At 40.0% G+C, this 15805-nt stretch overlaps 1 protein-coding gene across 1 annotated transcript; it reads right to left on the reverse strand.

Annotated features, from left to right (window-relative positions):
• Positions 1 to 6011: 6011 nt before the first annotated feature.
• On the reverse strand, positions 6012 to 13890 carry rhoga (ras homolog family member Ga). Its single transcript, XM_060897768.1, has 2 exons — positions 13759 to 13890; positions 6012 to 8303 (listed from the first exon to the last, which is right to left on the reverse strand). The coding sequence occupies exon 2, from the start codon at positions 8278 to 8280 to the stop codon at positions 7708 to 7710; it is 573 nt and encodes a 190-aa protein (XP_060753751.1). The 5' UTR covers positions 8281 to 8303; positions 13759 to 13890; the 3' UTR covers positions 6012 to 7707.
• Positions 13891 to 15805: the final 1915 nt, after the last annotated feature.

The following is a 15805-nucleotide window of genomic DNA, read 5'->3' on the forward strand; positions in this document are numbered from 1 at the left end:
CTAATAACGTTTTGACTCTTACTTACACTGAATGTGAGATGGTTATGTTAGCCTTTGTTATGAGCTAACGTTAGCCGGTGTTATGTCCCTGCTGGAATCGTCACAAATTCACAAACATATTACTGGCGATTTTTAAGTCGCCGCTCATATCTACCACAATGATAGATATGAGGATGCTTAGCTCTGTAATGAACTTAACTTACTGAAGTGAATGTAAACAAACTGCACGGAAATACAAGTGAATGATTTATGTTTAACCTCGTTTCTTTAACCCTTATGCCTCACTAAGGACATTTTTGGCTTGTCAGTTGTTAATTTTCTTGATTATTTTGACTGTGTTCATACATATAGAAATACAATAAGGTCAATAGAATATAAAGTATGGCAAATGCGCTGTACATTAACTCCACAAGTAAATGTAACACTTATGTTTCCAACACTCACACATGCACATTTATTTCTCAATACACATCCCACTCTATTCTAAGGGGAAAAAGAGGCACAAGGGTTAAGTACCATGATGAATATTTGTTTGAGTATTGATGACTCTCCACACAGCATGTTTATTTACCTATACATTTTTCTCTTTACAGGTAATCTTGCGACTGATGGCAAGGCGGAGATCACATGTTGTCTGGGCACACCCAAGATCTCGCTACTGGTGGGACACAATTGTTCCTGATTTCACCTCTCACCAGTTCATGCAGAATTTCCATGTGTCCCGAGAGTCGTTTGAGTATATCTACAGTTGGGTGAAGCATGTCTTGGGGAGAAGGAACACAAATTACCATTTGTGTGTCCCAAACCAGAAACGGGTGGCTATTGCCATCTGGGAACTGGCCACTGGCGGTGAATACAGGACCATCAGCCATCTTTCTGGAGTAAGTGTGAGCACCGTCTTTAATTGCGTTCAGGATTTCTGTAACACAGTCATCAAGGTGCTGCTCCCTGCCCACATTACATGCCCCGATGCTGAGGTTAGCAGAAATGACTGCTCTCTTTCAGAGTCATTGGAGAGTGCCACAGTGTGTTCGTGAAATAGATGGAAGCCACATTCCCATTATAGCACCAGAAGAGTATCCCCGAGACTACTACAACCGGAAGGCATTCGGTTGTTCTGCAAGCAGTTGTAGATGGCAGAGGTCTTTGCTGGGATGTGTGTGTTGGCTTTCCAGGGAGTGTGCATGATGCAAGAGTCCAAAACCGTCACATTTTGTGGGAAGTCCTAAGTGATGGGGAATTTCTAGGTCAAAGCAAAGTGACCATCTCTGGCTGTGAGGTTGGACATTACCTGATAGGTGATCCAGCCTACCCCATGCAGAACTGGCTGATGAAACCCTTTTCTGACACTGGCAGATTGACCCCTGAACAACACACCTACAATTACAGACTCAGCAGTGCACGATCGGTTGTGGAAATGGCATTTGGGAGATTGAAAGGACGGTGGAGGTGCCTACTAAAAAGAAATGACTGCAAGCTGGAACTGTGCAAGAAAATGGCGCTGACCTGCTGTGTCCTTCATAACATCTGAGGAACATGGCGACAATTTCACTGAGGAGCACCAAGACATCCAGCCTCCTCTTCAGGCATTACCTGAACATGGCAGTCAAGAAGGGGCTGACATTAGAGCTGCTTTAATGGCCTACTTTAACAGAGGGAACGAGTAATTTGTTTGGTTATTTTGCTATTTACTTCATGTCAATGCTGTTTAATTGTTCAGTTCGATAAGTTCATAGAAATTAGTCATTTATTTGTAAATAAAGTGACTGACAACATCTGTGTTATAAAAAGTAGCTTGTTGAGTTCTTTCATTACTTGTTTTCACAAGCTCTAACAAGCTTTACTTGTACTTATTGCACAATTAAAATAATTTTACATCACTAGTGAAAACATATACAAGCAGACATGTCTCATCTCATCTCATTATCTCTAGCCGCTTTATCCTTCTACAGGGTCGCAGGCAAGCTGGAGCCTATCCCAGCTGACTACGGGCGAAAGGCGGGGTACACCCTGGACAAGTCGCCAGGTCATCACAGGGCTAACACATAGACACAGACAACCATTCACACCTACGGTCAATTTAGAGTCACCAGTTAACCTAACCTGCATGTCTTTGGACTGTGGGGGAAACCGGAGCACCCGGAGGAAACCCACGTGGACACGGGGAGAACATGCAAACTCCACACAGAAAGGCCCTCGCCGGCCCCGGGGCTCGAACCCAGGACCTTCTTGCTGTGAGGCAACAGCGCTAACCACTACACCACCGTGCCGCCCCCAGACATGTCTCATTAGAAAAAAAACATTTATTTACATAGTGCGTAGAAACACAACATAACAACAAAGTGACGTGAACAGTGCAAAGGTGCAAAACAAGAAAAGTGGTGTGATTATTTTCTGGCTTGTGCCTCCAATCCAGACACCATGCACCCCATTATACTGAAGAACGCACTGTTGTCTGCCTCCAGCTTGTGCAGCAAGGCATCGTTCATTTCCTTGCTGTGCTGCAGGAACCTCTCGTCCGCTCGTTCAAGGTAGTCCAGGAGTTCAGTGTTGCTGTCTCGCTTCCTCTTAGCTGTGTACAAGAACAGAATAATGAGTTTAAAAGTTTTTATTAAGTCATAACACAGGTTCAGCAATACAATATAAGAAACATGTCGGCTCAGCAATAAGAGCATTAGTTAACTGTTTACGGTTGGTAGGGGATTTTATATGAATGACCGGTCACTTATTACAGCATGTATTTATATTATAAAGTCACACTATTAGGTATATATCCATGTTTGCATAGTATCCGGTGAGACAGACTACTAGATACTCAGCACAACAACTTACCAGGTCTGGTCTGCTGCGATTGTCCTGAGCTGCTGGATGATGCAGGAGAGCTGCAGTGGAGTGGAGACATCAGGTCCTCGTCCCTGATGGTGGACAACTCTATAAACCACATAAAAACAGCCAGTGTTGGGAAAGTTCACTTTCTACATGAACTATTTCAAAGTTCAGTTCACAAATTTTAAAATGAGCTAGTTCAGTTCATAGTCCTTAATGGAAAAATTTGAACTAAGTTCACAGTTACAAAAATGAACTAGTGAATGAAACTATGCGTCCGATTTCATTATAACGTTATACAAACAAACATTAACTGAAGTAACTAGTAACGGTCACTCACTAAAAAACTTTATGCAAGGCGAAAATGTTTGAAAAGAAACTTACCAGGCTCTGATTGCGGCAGTGTGTCGTCCACCATCGCCTCCAGCATCGCCGTCACTGAATTTAAGGCTCCGGTGGCGTTATTTGCTGGCCTATTGCCGAGGACCAAGTCGAGAATATCGAAGTGGGGGTTCTTCCTCAGCCACCCGTTGCCACTTCGACCGAGGTCCTTTTTTTGGTCCCTGTAGTCTTTCTTCAGTTTCTTTAATTTGTTGCTGATCTGCTCGAGAGTACGTTCGTACCCCGCCACAGCCATCTCTTTTTGCATTTGGTGTAATAGGGCCTGCGTAGCACCCTCCAGTTTCGCCTGGACTTCATCTGTGGACCATATCGCTAGGAGACAGGTTGTTGTCTCCTCCACAGACCACTGCTGCTTTACTGCATCCATGATATCTCGTCGCTTTAAAAATGGCGCCCTCTCGCGGTCTTGCTATTGTTGTTGGTCTTAACAACTCCGCCCCCCGCTGATGTAAGCAGTTCTTTCCTCTAGCCCAGCAAAGACCTAGTGCTACCCTGGAACCGGTTTTTCTGGCCCAGAGCCAGTTCTTTGTCAGTGGAAACAGAAAACCCGATTCCAAACTAAGTACTGGCCCTGAACCAGCCCTGGAACTGATTTGGTGGAAAAGGGCTATGTGTGGAGTTTGCATGTTCTCCCCGTGTCTGTGTGGGTTTCCTCCGGGTGCTCCGGTTTCCCCTACAGTCCAAAGACATGCAGGTTAGGTTAATTGGTGGCTCTAAATTGACCGTAGGTGTGAATGTGAGTGTGAATGGTTGTTTGTCTCTGTGTGTCAGCCCTGCGATGATCTGGCGACTTGTTCAGGGTGTACCCCGCCTCTCACCCGTAGTCAGCTGGGATAGACTCCAGCTTGCTCGCGACCCTGCACAGGATAAGCAGCTACAGATAATGGATGAATGGATAATATTGGTTGACTTTTTTCATAGTATATGAGATATATTTCATGCAGCTGAATGGAATATATCTGATGTACCACTCAACGCCAGCCAATATTATTTAAATAATGAACAACAACTAGGTCTCGTCACCACTTCACCCTCATTTCCCCATCTCTTACACCTCTTCATGCAATTTCATCAAATTAAAGTGCAATATATATGGCACATTTCCAACAGTACAGTTCTATTACTATTGCACCTGTTCATGCAACTTCATTATAGTGCAATATATATTTCAATTTCTTTGTGCAATATCTCATCTCATCTCATTATCTCTAGCTGCTTTATCCTTCTACAGGGTCGCAGGCAAGCTGGAGCCTATCCCAGCTGACTACGGGCGAAAGGTGGGGTACACCCTGGACAAGTCGCCAGGTCATCACAGGGCTTACACATAGACAACCATTCACACTCACATTCACACCTACGGTCAATTTAGAGTCACCAGTTAACCTAACCTGCATGTCTTTGGACTGTGGGGGAAACCGGAGCACCCGGAGGAAACCCACGCGGACACGGGGAGAACATGCAAACTCCACACAGAAAGGCCCTCGCCGGCCATGGGGCTCGAACCCAGGACCTTCTTGCTGTGAGGCGACAGCGCTAACCACTACACCACCGTGCCGCCTTTGTGCAATATATTTATACATATTCTGTATAGTGTATATTCTGCAGTGTATACTATGTGTAAATATATATATATATATATATATATATATATATATATATATGTGTGTGTGTGTGTGTGTGTGTTCTGCAGAGCATTCTATTGTCACATTTTTAGTTTTATTTTTATTCTATTTATTACATTCTATTTTACTCCCTCTCTTTTTTACTACTCAAAAAATACACACAAAAAACAGCTATCTGCATTACTTACAGAGTATTGCAATAAGCATTTCACTGCATGTTGTACTATGTATTACTGTGTATGTGCCAAATAAATTTGAATTTGGGTTGCGGGGGAACTGGAGCCAATCCCAGCTGACTTCGGGCGTGAGGCTTAGTACAATCTGGGCAGGTTGCAGTTCTAACACAGAGATGAACAACACCACAGGATGGGGAGAACATGTAAACTCCACATGGTATCTGTGGCATGGTATTTCTAATCTTTGAAACAAGTTCTCCATTTTGTAGAAGTTCATCTTTTTACAGCAGATTTCTCTTTTGACATCTAATAAGCTGCAACTTCACATTCAAAATAAATCCCTTTTCTTCAAAGCCAGCAACATTTAATTCTTGGAAATATCGTGTCTAAAAAAATAACTAGGTTTGTCTCCATTTTAACTCCAAAGGTAAAATAAGGAGTGAGTCTTTCTGTGATGCATCTTGGTGGCTAAATATCTTTTGAGTTCGTTCATCTTGCAGTTGACTTTCTGTGGTGAAACTAGCTTATTCATTTCCAATGATCAGAAGACTCAGCTGTGTTCCTCTTTCACAATCAGTCTGAATCTGACAACTATGATTTGGCAATGAGGTATAACATGGCAAGTTCTCCATTTTAGCAGTTGGGTCCTGAAAACGACTGAGTCAGCATTCAAAGAGCAAGAACCAAGGTTTCTCAAGTAATCTTTCACATACATCTGAATAAAAATACATCTATAAATAATCAGAAGTCATCTAATTATAATTATGTTGACTGAGCTGACAATTAAGCCAAATAAGTCCTGTTTCATCATGCAACAATGTCTATTTGTTTGAAATGCTGAAGGCTTAATGAAATGACCAAAATCGTGTTGTTTGTGTGATTATGGATCATGTGATTATTCATATGTGAAAACTGTGGCATTAAGAAGATTTTGGTGATCTTGAAAAATTATATATCTATAAATGTGCACATGTTAAGCTTCACAAATTTTTCACATGTAGTGCATTTATTGTTATTTTTAAAAAAAATTATTGCACATACATGTATTTTCACATTAATTTTTAACGTCTGATTAAACACTGTTCACTTGTCATGTTGTAATTTCAGGCAATGTTTGGAACATGGTGACATGCCCTTTCACAGACGAAAATATACACACATAATCATGTGAGATAAATATGATGAGTTGTGAAATGGATATGATTTTTTTTTCATAAATTTACACATAAATATCACAAAATCTCTGATTCAAATGCTGGAGGTTGAGTGAAATCTCAGGCAGTATAGCTGCAGGGTTTTTTTTCTTCTTTTTTTAATTGCTGATGCAAGTCTCAGTAACAGAATACCAAATATTGGACACTCCAATACCACCACAACTGATGACTAACAAACTATTCACATCCATTATGCCAGTGATTCAGCATCAAAATACAAAAAAATCAGCAGTGACTAATTTCATTACAAATCATGAGACACGGTCATAGGACAGTCGTAACTTTTTTTTTTTTTTAAAGCTTGCCGTAAATGTCCACAGGGCATCTAAGAATAGAGGAGTGCATCAAGACTGGGATTCAACAGTGTTCAACAAAAATTGTTGCATAGCAGGTGATATGAATGAGATCATAGTTTTGGGGAATAGAACCAACAGAATTTGTCAGAAAATACAACTTCTAGGAACAAACTAGTATCTACAGTAGGAACACACAAAAACTAGAAGGGCACTCTGTAGAATAGAGTGCATACCTCCACCAAGCCACATTATCAACATCAAAATCAAATCACTTGAACCTAGGATAATATTAAAGCCGTTCACCAAATTTTATCCAAATCTGTTCACTACTTTTGGAGTTACGTTGGGAACATACAAAAAATAATAATCCTGGATCAGTATACATGTCTGGATCCTGGATCCACATACATTTCAGGATTTGCATCAAAATCTAATCAACTGTTCCTTGGCCTGTGGCTCACCTTTCCACCAAATTTCATCCAAATCTGTTCACTACTTTTTGAGTTACGTTGGGAACAGACAAAAAATAATAATCCTGGATCAGTATACATATCAGGATTTGCATCAAAATCTAATCAATTGTTCCTTGGCCTGTGGCTCACATTTCCACCAAATTTAATTAAAATCCATTAACTACTTTTTGAGTTATGTCAGGAACAAACAAACAGAGGTGAAAACATAACCTCCTCCAACAAAGTTGGGGGAGGTAATAATGCCTGCGTGAGCAAGATTTTTCAAAACATAATCCCATGCACATATTTAGTTGAGCCTGAACTACAGAGATGTAGCTGAGGTTGAAGAGCCAGAATTCATACTTTCACATTTCTCACACATAATCCCGTAAGAAATATTTATATGAAATCCCTTCCAAAATCTGCCTAATTTCACCATCTCAAAGATTTTTAAACATATATTTTAAAGTTTTATATCAGAGACAAAATAGTAGCTCAATAGTCTCTCAATTTTGAAATGTAAACATAGGAATCTGTGAGGAGACTGTTTTAAACAGCTATCAAATTATTCATGTTATTTTATTAAATGGGAAATACTTCAACAGTTATCTTTGAGTTCATGGAGTTCTTGGATTTTATTTCAGAGACTCATGACTGAGTCTGTCAGGTTTTGTATGTTCAATTATGTTTGAAAAAAATCCATCTTCAGTAAAATGTCTTTATAAAAATACACACAACTTTTTACGCTCGGGTCTTGGGTTCAGGTAGGCATTCACAGCCTCTTCGAATACTTCCTTCACCCCATCTTGGTTCAGAGCTGAGCACTCGAGGTATCTGACAGCCCTGATTTCTCGAGCCAGAGCCTTCCCCTGCTGCTCAGTGACAGGAGTCAGTTTCTGTTCCTTTAATTTTTGCAAAATTTCCGGATCCTGCCTGTGGTCTTTTTTGGTTCCTACGAGAAGTATGGGTACATTAGGGCAGTGTTTCGATACCTCAGGGTACCATTTCAGCTTGATATTCTCAAAAGAGGTCATGCTGGAGATGGAGAAGCAGATGATGAAGACGTTGGTCTGGGGATAAGATATGGTGCGTAGGCGGTCATATGCTTCCTGGCCAGCCGTGTCCCATAGATTAAGACTGATGGGTTTGGACTGCACTGTAATCTCTGAGCTGTAATTGTCAAACACAGTAGGTATGTACTCTTTAGGAAAGGCATTGGTGGTATAGGAGATTAGAAGGCAGGTCTTCCCCACAGCTCCATCTCCAACCACCACACACTTGATGCTTTGCATTTTGGTCCAGGTTCTTCAGATACCTGAAAGAGCCATACATTTATTGATAGCATGTCAAGTATTAAAATAGTTCAAAGTTCATAGTTTGAGGTTCAGTGTTCATGAGGCATGGGAAACTGAATGCGCATGGCAAAACTATATTAATGTATTGATTTTTAATAAAACTAATTAATTGTTAAATCGGGTAATTAATCTAAATAAATCAATACCCTTTATATAGCATGCGTCAAGCATTTAAAAGTAATTTCTGGTGTGAAGCAAATTCAGAAAAAATAAAGAAGCAAAAGGACATAAAAATAGGCAAATAATAAGAACAATAATGCAGGAAATAATAGCGGTGACAGGAAGAAGAAAATCATAGCAATATAAATATACCCAAGTATAATAAAAAGTAAAAAGTGGCGAAAAGTGCAATAATTAAACGAGACCGTCGATGAGGGTGTAGCTCACTCCGGCCCTGTCTAGTCCAGAAGGAACAATCTAAAGTGGGTCACCATGAGCGATAAATGTTGCAAGCTATATACACTATATACAAACTATATATAGAAGCCATATACACCCTAGGAATACCAACCTATTTGCCAGAAAGAATCCAAAATGGCGAGGAATTGATCGAGAAGAAGTGATTTTTGTTGAACTGCTCATTAAGCCTTAATTAGTCCATAAGTTCATTAATAACTAATGAAGCAAATCTGGATAGAAGTTCTATGCACCCTAGGTAGCCCTACCTTCATGCCAGAAAGAATCAACATCGGTGAAGAATTGAGGGAGAAGAAGCAATTTGTGTGAAAACTGCTTGCTAGGGATTGATTAATTACGCCATATCTTCATTATGAACTGCAGTTATGCAAATTTGGGTAGAAGCTACTGCATCTATATGCACCCCAGGCAGACCAACCTTCCTGCCAAAAAGAATAAAAATCAGTGAAGAACTGAGAGAGAAGAAGTGAATTTCATGAAATGTGGACGACACCAGACGGACGATGGACAACACATGATGGGATCAGTTCATCACCTGTCGGCCAGATGAGCTAACAATGAGAAGTAACATACCAGTAAATGTAAGGCAAATAATAATAAATGCTTGTTAACCGCTAAAGTGAAAAATGTTTTTTTATCACATCAGTGACAGATGGACACTATCCATCCATCATCGCTTATCCTGTGCAGGGTTGCAGGAGCCTATCACAGCTGACTATGGGCAAGAGGTGGAGTAAACCCTGGACAAGTCGCCAGGTAATCACAGGGCAGACACATCGAGACAAACAACCATTCACACTTATGATCAATTTAGAGCCACCAATTAGCTTAACCTGCATGTCTTTGGGGGAAACCAGAGCACCCGGAGGAAACCCATGCAGACACGGGGAGAACATGCAAACTCCACACAGAAAGGCCCCCGTCAGCCACTGGGCTCGAACCCAGAACCTTCTTGCTGTGAGGCGACAGTGCTAACCACTACACCACCGTGCCGCCCAAGATGGACACTAATGAATGTTTAACATGTGGTAACATGTTCCGCATCTTGGGTGTATAAAAACACAACACTGCCACATCACTCTTTATAACATTCATACATTGAATATGGAGAATGCGAGCTCAAGATGATCTCCAAAACACTGTTTTTAGGCTTTCAGAGATTTACTAAGGTGCTGCCATAAAGGATTTAAAAGCTCATTCATCTCATCTCATTATCTCTAGCCGCTTTTATCCTGTTCTACAGGGTCACAGGCAAGCTGGAGCCTATCCCAGCTGACTACGGGCGAAAGGCGGGGTACACCCTGGACAAGTCGCCAGGTCATCACAGGGCTGACACATAGACACAGACAACCATTCACATTCACGGTCAATTTAGAGTCACCAGTTAACCTAACCTGCATGTCTTTGGACTGTGGGGGAAACCGGAGCACCCGGAGGAAACCCACGCGGACACGGGGAGAACATGCAAACTCTGCACAGAAAGGCCCTCGCTGGCCACGGGGCTCGAACCCGGACCTTCTTGCTGTGAGGCGACAGCGCTAACCACTACACCACCGTGCCACCCCGGATTTAAAAGCTAATACGAAGTATCACTGATGCGCTACCAAATTGAAGCGGAATATTTTCCCATAACAGAACAGCCTGAAGTGTTTTACTACCCCCCCCACCCACCCACCCACCCCCCGGCATATAACTATTACTCTGTCTGTCTGTCTGTCTGTCTATAAACATTTTAGTTTCCAGAGCATAACTCAAAAATTATTAGGATTTTTTTTTTCACGAAACCTGACAGTTATGTTAAGTGACTCAAAGAGTTGTGCCTTTTGACATTTTGGGATTTCTGTGATTTTTATTTTTTTCCTGTATTTCCATGGCAACCAATTTGACTTCGGAAAATTTGGAGTAGGATTTCATGTGGGGGCCGGGGAAGATATGTCATCTCCTGATGAGTCCTGTTCCTCTTATGCCACAGTGATTAGCAATATAATAACAATTATGACACATTGTGCTGAGGTAAAAGCCATGCGTAGCATTTCAAATGATTTTACTTTTACATCTCTATTGAAATAAACATTTTAATACTGTAATTAGTTCATTTAAGCATTTTTACACTTTGCCTGCTGTTGTCTGTACAGGAATGTGTACGTACTGTACTCTTCTTTGTTTTAATGATGCCGTGATGCCGCAGCAGCATCGCGGACATTTTGACAGCCAGAATCTGACGAACTGGTCTGACTTTTGTCCATTTCATGATGACATGTAACTATCCAAAAACTTGATGAAAGTGTGATGTTTACTGTATGATGCAATCTGCTAGCAAGGTTTTAGCTATGATTCGGCAGACTGACTGTTTTCAGCACGGTGTATGTTCAACTGGTTTCTTACAACATGCACTCTTCAGGAAATGTAATTTTAAACACAGTAGACTCGCATCTGTAAGTCTGTCAATAGTTGTTGAATTGTTTTTTTTTTCTGTTTTATCTTTTGCAATTATGACCACTTGATATATACAATAAGTGTGTTTCATTTACTTCATAATTCCTCTAATTTAGTATTTGTCTTAGATATATATTTTTTCTTTCTTCTTATTTTTTAATGTGTGTGTGTATATACGTATATACAACCCCAATTCCAAAAAAGTTGGGACAAAGTACAAATTGTAAATAAAAACGGAATGCAATGATGTGGAAGTTTCAAAATTCCATATTTTATTCAGAATAGAACATAGATGACATATCAAATGTTTAAACTGAGAAAATGTATCATTTAAAGAGAAAAATTAGGTGATTTTAAATTTCATGACAACACAACTCAAAAAAGTTGGGACAAGGCCATGTTTACCACTGTGAGACATCCCCTTTTCTCTTTACAACAGTCTGTAAACGTCTGGGGACTGAGGAGACAAGTTGCTCAAGTTTAGGGATAGGAATGTTAACCCATTCTTGTCTAATGTAGGATTCTAGTTGCTCAACTGTCTTAGGTCTTTTTTTGTCGTATCTTCCGTTTTATGATGCGCCAAATGTTTTCTATGGGTGAAAGATCTGGACTGCAGGCTGGCCAGTTCAGTACCCGGACCCTTCTTCTACGCAGCCATGATGCTGTAATTGATGCAGTATGTGGTTTGGCATTGTCATGTTGGAAAATGCAAGGTCTTCCCTGAAAGAGACGTCGTCTGGATGGGAGCATATGTTGCTCTAGAACCTGGATATACCTTTCAGCATTGATGGTGTTTTTCCAGATGTGTAAGCTGCCCATGCCACACGCACTAATGCAACCCCATACCATCAGAGATGCAGGCTTCTGAACTGAGCGCTGATAACAACTTGGGTCATCCTTCTCCTCTTTAGTCCGAATGACACGGCATCCCTGATTTCCATAAAGAACTTCACATTTTGATTCGTCTGACCACAGAACAGTTTTACACTTTGCCACAGTCCATTTTAAATGAGCCTTGGCCCAGAGAAGATGTCTGCGCTTCTGGATCATGTTTAGATACGGCTTCTTCTTTGAACTATAGAGTTTTAGCTGGCAACGGCGGATGGCACGGTGAATTGTGTTCACAGATAATGTTCTCTGGAAATATTCCTGAGCCCATTTTGTGATTTCCAATACAGAAGCATGCCTGTATGTGATGCAGTGCCGTCTAAGGGCCCGAAGATCACGGGCACCCGGTATGGTTTTCCGGCCTTGACCCTTACGCACAGAGATTCTTCCAGATTCTCTGAATCTTTTGATGATATTATGCACTGTAGATGATGATATGTTCAAACTCTTTGCAATTTTACACTGTCGAACTCCTTTCTGATATTGCTCCACTATTTGTCGGCGCAGAATTAGGGGGATTGGTGATCCTCTTCCCATCTTTACTTCTGAGAGCCGCTGCCACTCCAAGATGCTCTTTTTATACCCAGTCATGTTAATGACCTATTGCCAATTGACCTAATGAGTTGCAATTTGGCCCTCCAGCTGTTCCTTTTTTGTACCTTTAACTTTTCCAGCCTCTTATTGCCCCTGTCCCAACTTTTTTGAGATGTGTTGCTGTCATGAAATTTCAAATGAGCCAATATTTGGCATGAAATTTAAAAATGTCTCACTTTCGACATTTGATATGTTGTCTATGTTCTATTGTGAATGCAATATCAGTTTTTGAGATTTGTAAATTATTGCATTCCGTTTTTATTTACAATTTGTACTTTGTCCCAACTTTTTTGGAATCGGGATTTTATATATATATATATATATATATATATATATATATATATATATATATATATATATATATATATATTGTCTCGTCTTCCACCGCGACCCGGCCCTGGATAAGCGGAAGAAGACTAGATTTTTTTTTTTTTCCTTTACATATAATTAATTATTATTTTTTTTTTTTTATTTATTTATTTTTTTTTACTTGTGGGGCTTGATATATCCTCTTCTGCTGCTATCCACTGTGCTGTTGCAAACAGGGAATTTCCCCATTGTGGGATAATAAAGGTCTTCTTATCTTCTTATCTTATCTTATGAGGCAGATTTTAAAAGCAAGATCAAAATTAAAACATATTGGTGGAAATCGTTTCTAAAAGCTATCAGGGTGTGTTATTATCTGAAAACCTGATTTTTCTTTTCTCATGGCTGTTTTCCAGAATTCACTCACACTGACACATGATAGGTTTTAGCAGATTGGCACGGATTTGAAAAATAAGACTTGTCTATTCAAAAGTGCAGCATTAAATTGAGAAAAACATCCAGCAAAAATGTTTCTGAGACACAAAAGCTTCACACATGAACACAACACGTTTATGCGTGATTTCTGATTACAAGGCTTCTGTAATATTAGATTGTTGGGGAAAAAAAGTCAAGAAGCATATTTTTTGAAAAATTGTCATTTACAAGTAACTTTCTCCTCCAACCCTGGTCCTGATATTGTCTTATCTCAGTACTCTGTAAAGCTAAGATTGAAAAATGGATATTTATATTTAATATTCAACAGCTTTAACATACCCAGAGCAATGTGATCCTCTATCCGTAGCCTGCTGTGCTTTCTCTGTGCAGAATTTAATCCTCCAACCATAAATTCGTCCTTCACACCCACACCACTATCCAGCCATGTCAGCTACATTCACTTGTGTCTTCTAAACAGAAACATTGTGGTGACTGAGTAACGCAGTCATTTTGAGGAAGCAGTCTGTCTCACAAGGAGCTTTTTTTAAGTCTCCTAATGTGCGTAACAGGATTGCAAAATAACTAAAGATAACTATGGCAAAAGTAATTCACCAGTGAGACACTGTAGGTGCATTTTGAGATTTCTGTAGTGTATGTTCTCAAGAGTGATGAAGAAGAAGGTGCACTTTGTTGGGAAAGGACTTTGTATGTATTGCTGTTTAGAACCGATGCACAAGCTCAGCTGTTTTGGGTGAAACTCGTTTGTGTCTGATGGGTATTGGACCAGCTGATTTGTTGTGACATATTCAGGATATTAGTACACATCCTGTATGTATTTCAGCCAAATTCCGGTAAGACAGACAGAAGAAAGATAAAACTGTTGTGCTTAAGAATGTCATACACACTCCTTTTTACTCTGTAAGGAGTCCACATCATCATTCGTAACGCTCATGAACACACGCCTTTCCTATTACATTCACTATAGTTACTAAATATATATATATATGTTATTTACCAGCTGGGAGGTCCGTATCGTGAAATACCGTGACCGACGTCTTGAAAGTACTGAGCGAGGCCCTCTTGGCCGAGGTCAGTATTCAAGGCCGAGGTCACGGTATTTCACCATACGGACCGACCTTAAGCTGGTAAATAATATATTTATTTTTTTCTTTACCAAATTCTAACAGAAAACGAGAGCGCCCGAAAGGGAAAAACGAGCTGAGCCGCCATTTTGAATCCTCATTCACGGCTGTAATGGAAATTGCTTCCTCCTCGGTATACAAGTGCACTTCCATGGCAGGAAAAAAAAATACATTTTGCCGCCTATGTAGTCCCCTATTTATATAAAATTGAGTCATTCAGGATTCAGCCATGTTTTTGCTAGGCATTAGCAACAGTTACAGGTTTTTAGCTTTCTCCTGAAATGTTTTCTTTTATTTCTTCTTCCTCAGGGTAGTAAAACTCGCTTTCGCTGTGAAGACTGTCTTTATCACTGTCCATGATGTAAAATTAATGCTATTCTCCTGAGAAATGTGAAAATAAATGTTGACAAAAATTGCTACTATATTTGTTGTTGTGAATGAGCGAGTCGCCAGAGGTCCGTCTCTGGGGTCCGTAACTGGGATCCATATTGAAGGATATGGACCCGCATGCCAGCCAATCAGAGCGCAGGATTTGATGGAAACTGGACTGCAAAAAAAATAATTAACAGTTATTCCAAAAAATCGAGTCGTACATGAGCTGATAGCCGACGAGGCGCGTAGCACCAAGTTGTCTATAAGCCATGTACAACAAGATCGAGTGGAATAACTGTTTTATTCTATCCATATTCACTGGATTTTGAGAAACAGGGCATTTTTATCTTTATTTATTTATTTTTTGCAAATTCGATAAATAAAAACTTGATACAACATGTCCCATAAAATCATTTCCACTTAGAATGTAAACAAACTGGTGAAATGACAGGAGCAATTTGTGAAAAATGTTATAATAATAATTCTTAAAAAATTGTTGATTTCTTTTTGTATTTTGGGGGGGTTTGTTTTCAAGTAGAGTTTTCATTTCGTCCTCGGTTGGTTCAGCAATGCGCTCCACCATTTTGTTTTTCTTTACTCGCGGTATATGAACTGATAGTAGTACAGTAGCCAATCAGAGCACGCGATTGCTCATATCCAGTGAATGTGGATAGAATAATGTGCCTTATCTTATAATCTTTATTTCTGAAGCTAAAGACACATACAGTGGATATAAAAAGTGTACACACCCCGTTAGAATGATCGGTTTTTCTGATGTAAAAAAATGAGACCATGATAAATAATTTCAAAACTTTTCCCACCTTTAATGTGGCCTATAACCTGTACAATTTGACTCAAAATCAAACAAATTT

The sequence above is a fragment of the Neoarius graeffei genome, chromosome 17 (genome assembly GCF_027579695.1).
Source record: "Neoarius graeffei isolate fNeoGra1 chromosome 17, fNeoGra1.pri, whole genome shotgun sequence".
Lineage (NCBI taxonomy): Eukaryota > Metazoa > Chordata > Actinopteri > Siluriformes > Ariidae > Neoarius > Neoarius graeffei.

Excerpts from the sequence above, each read along its gene's own strand:
- rhoga (XM_060897768.1), bottom strand. The coding sequence starts at position 8,280 with ATGCAAAGCATCAAGTGTGTGGTGGTTGGAGATGGAGCTGTGGGGAAG.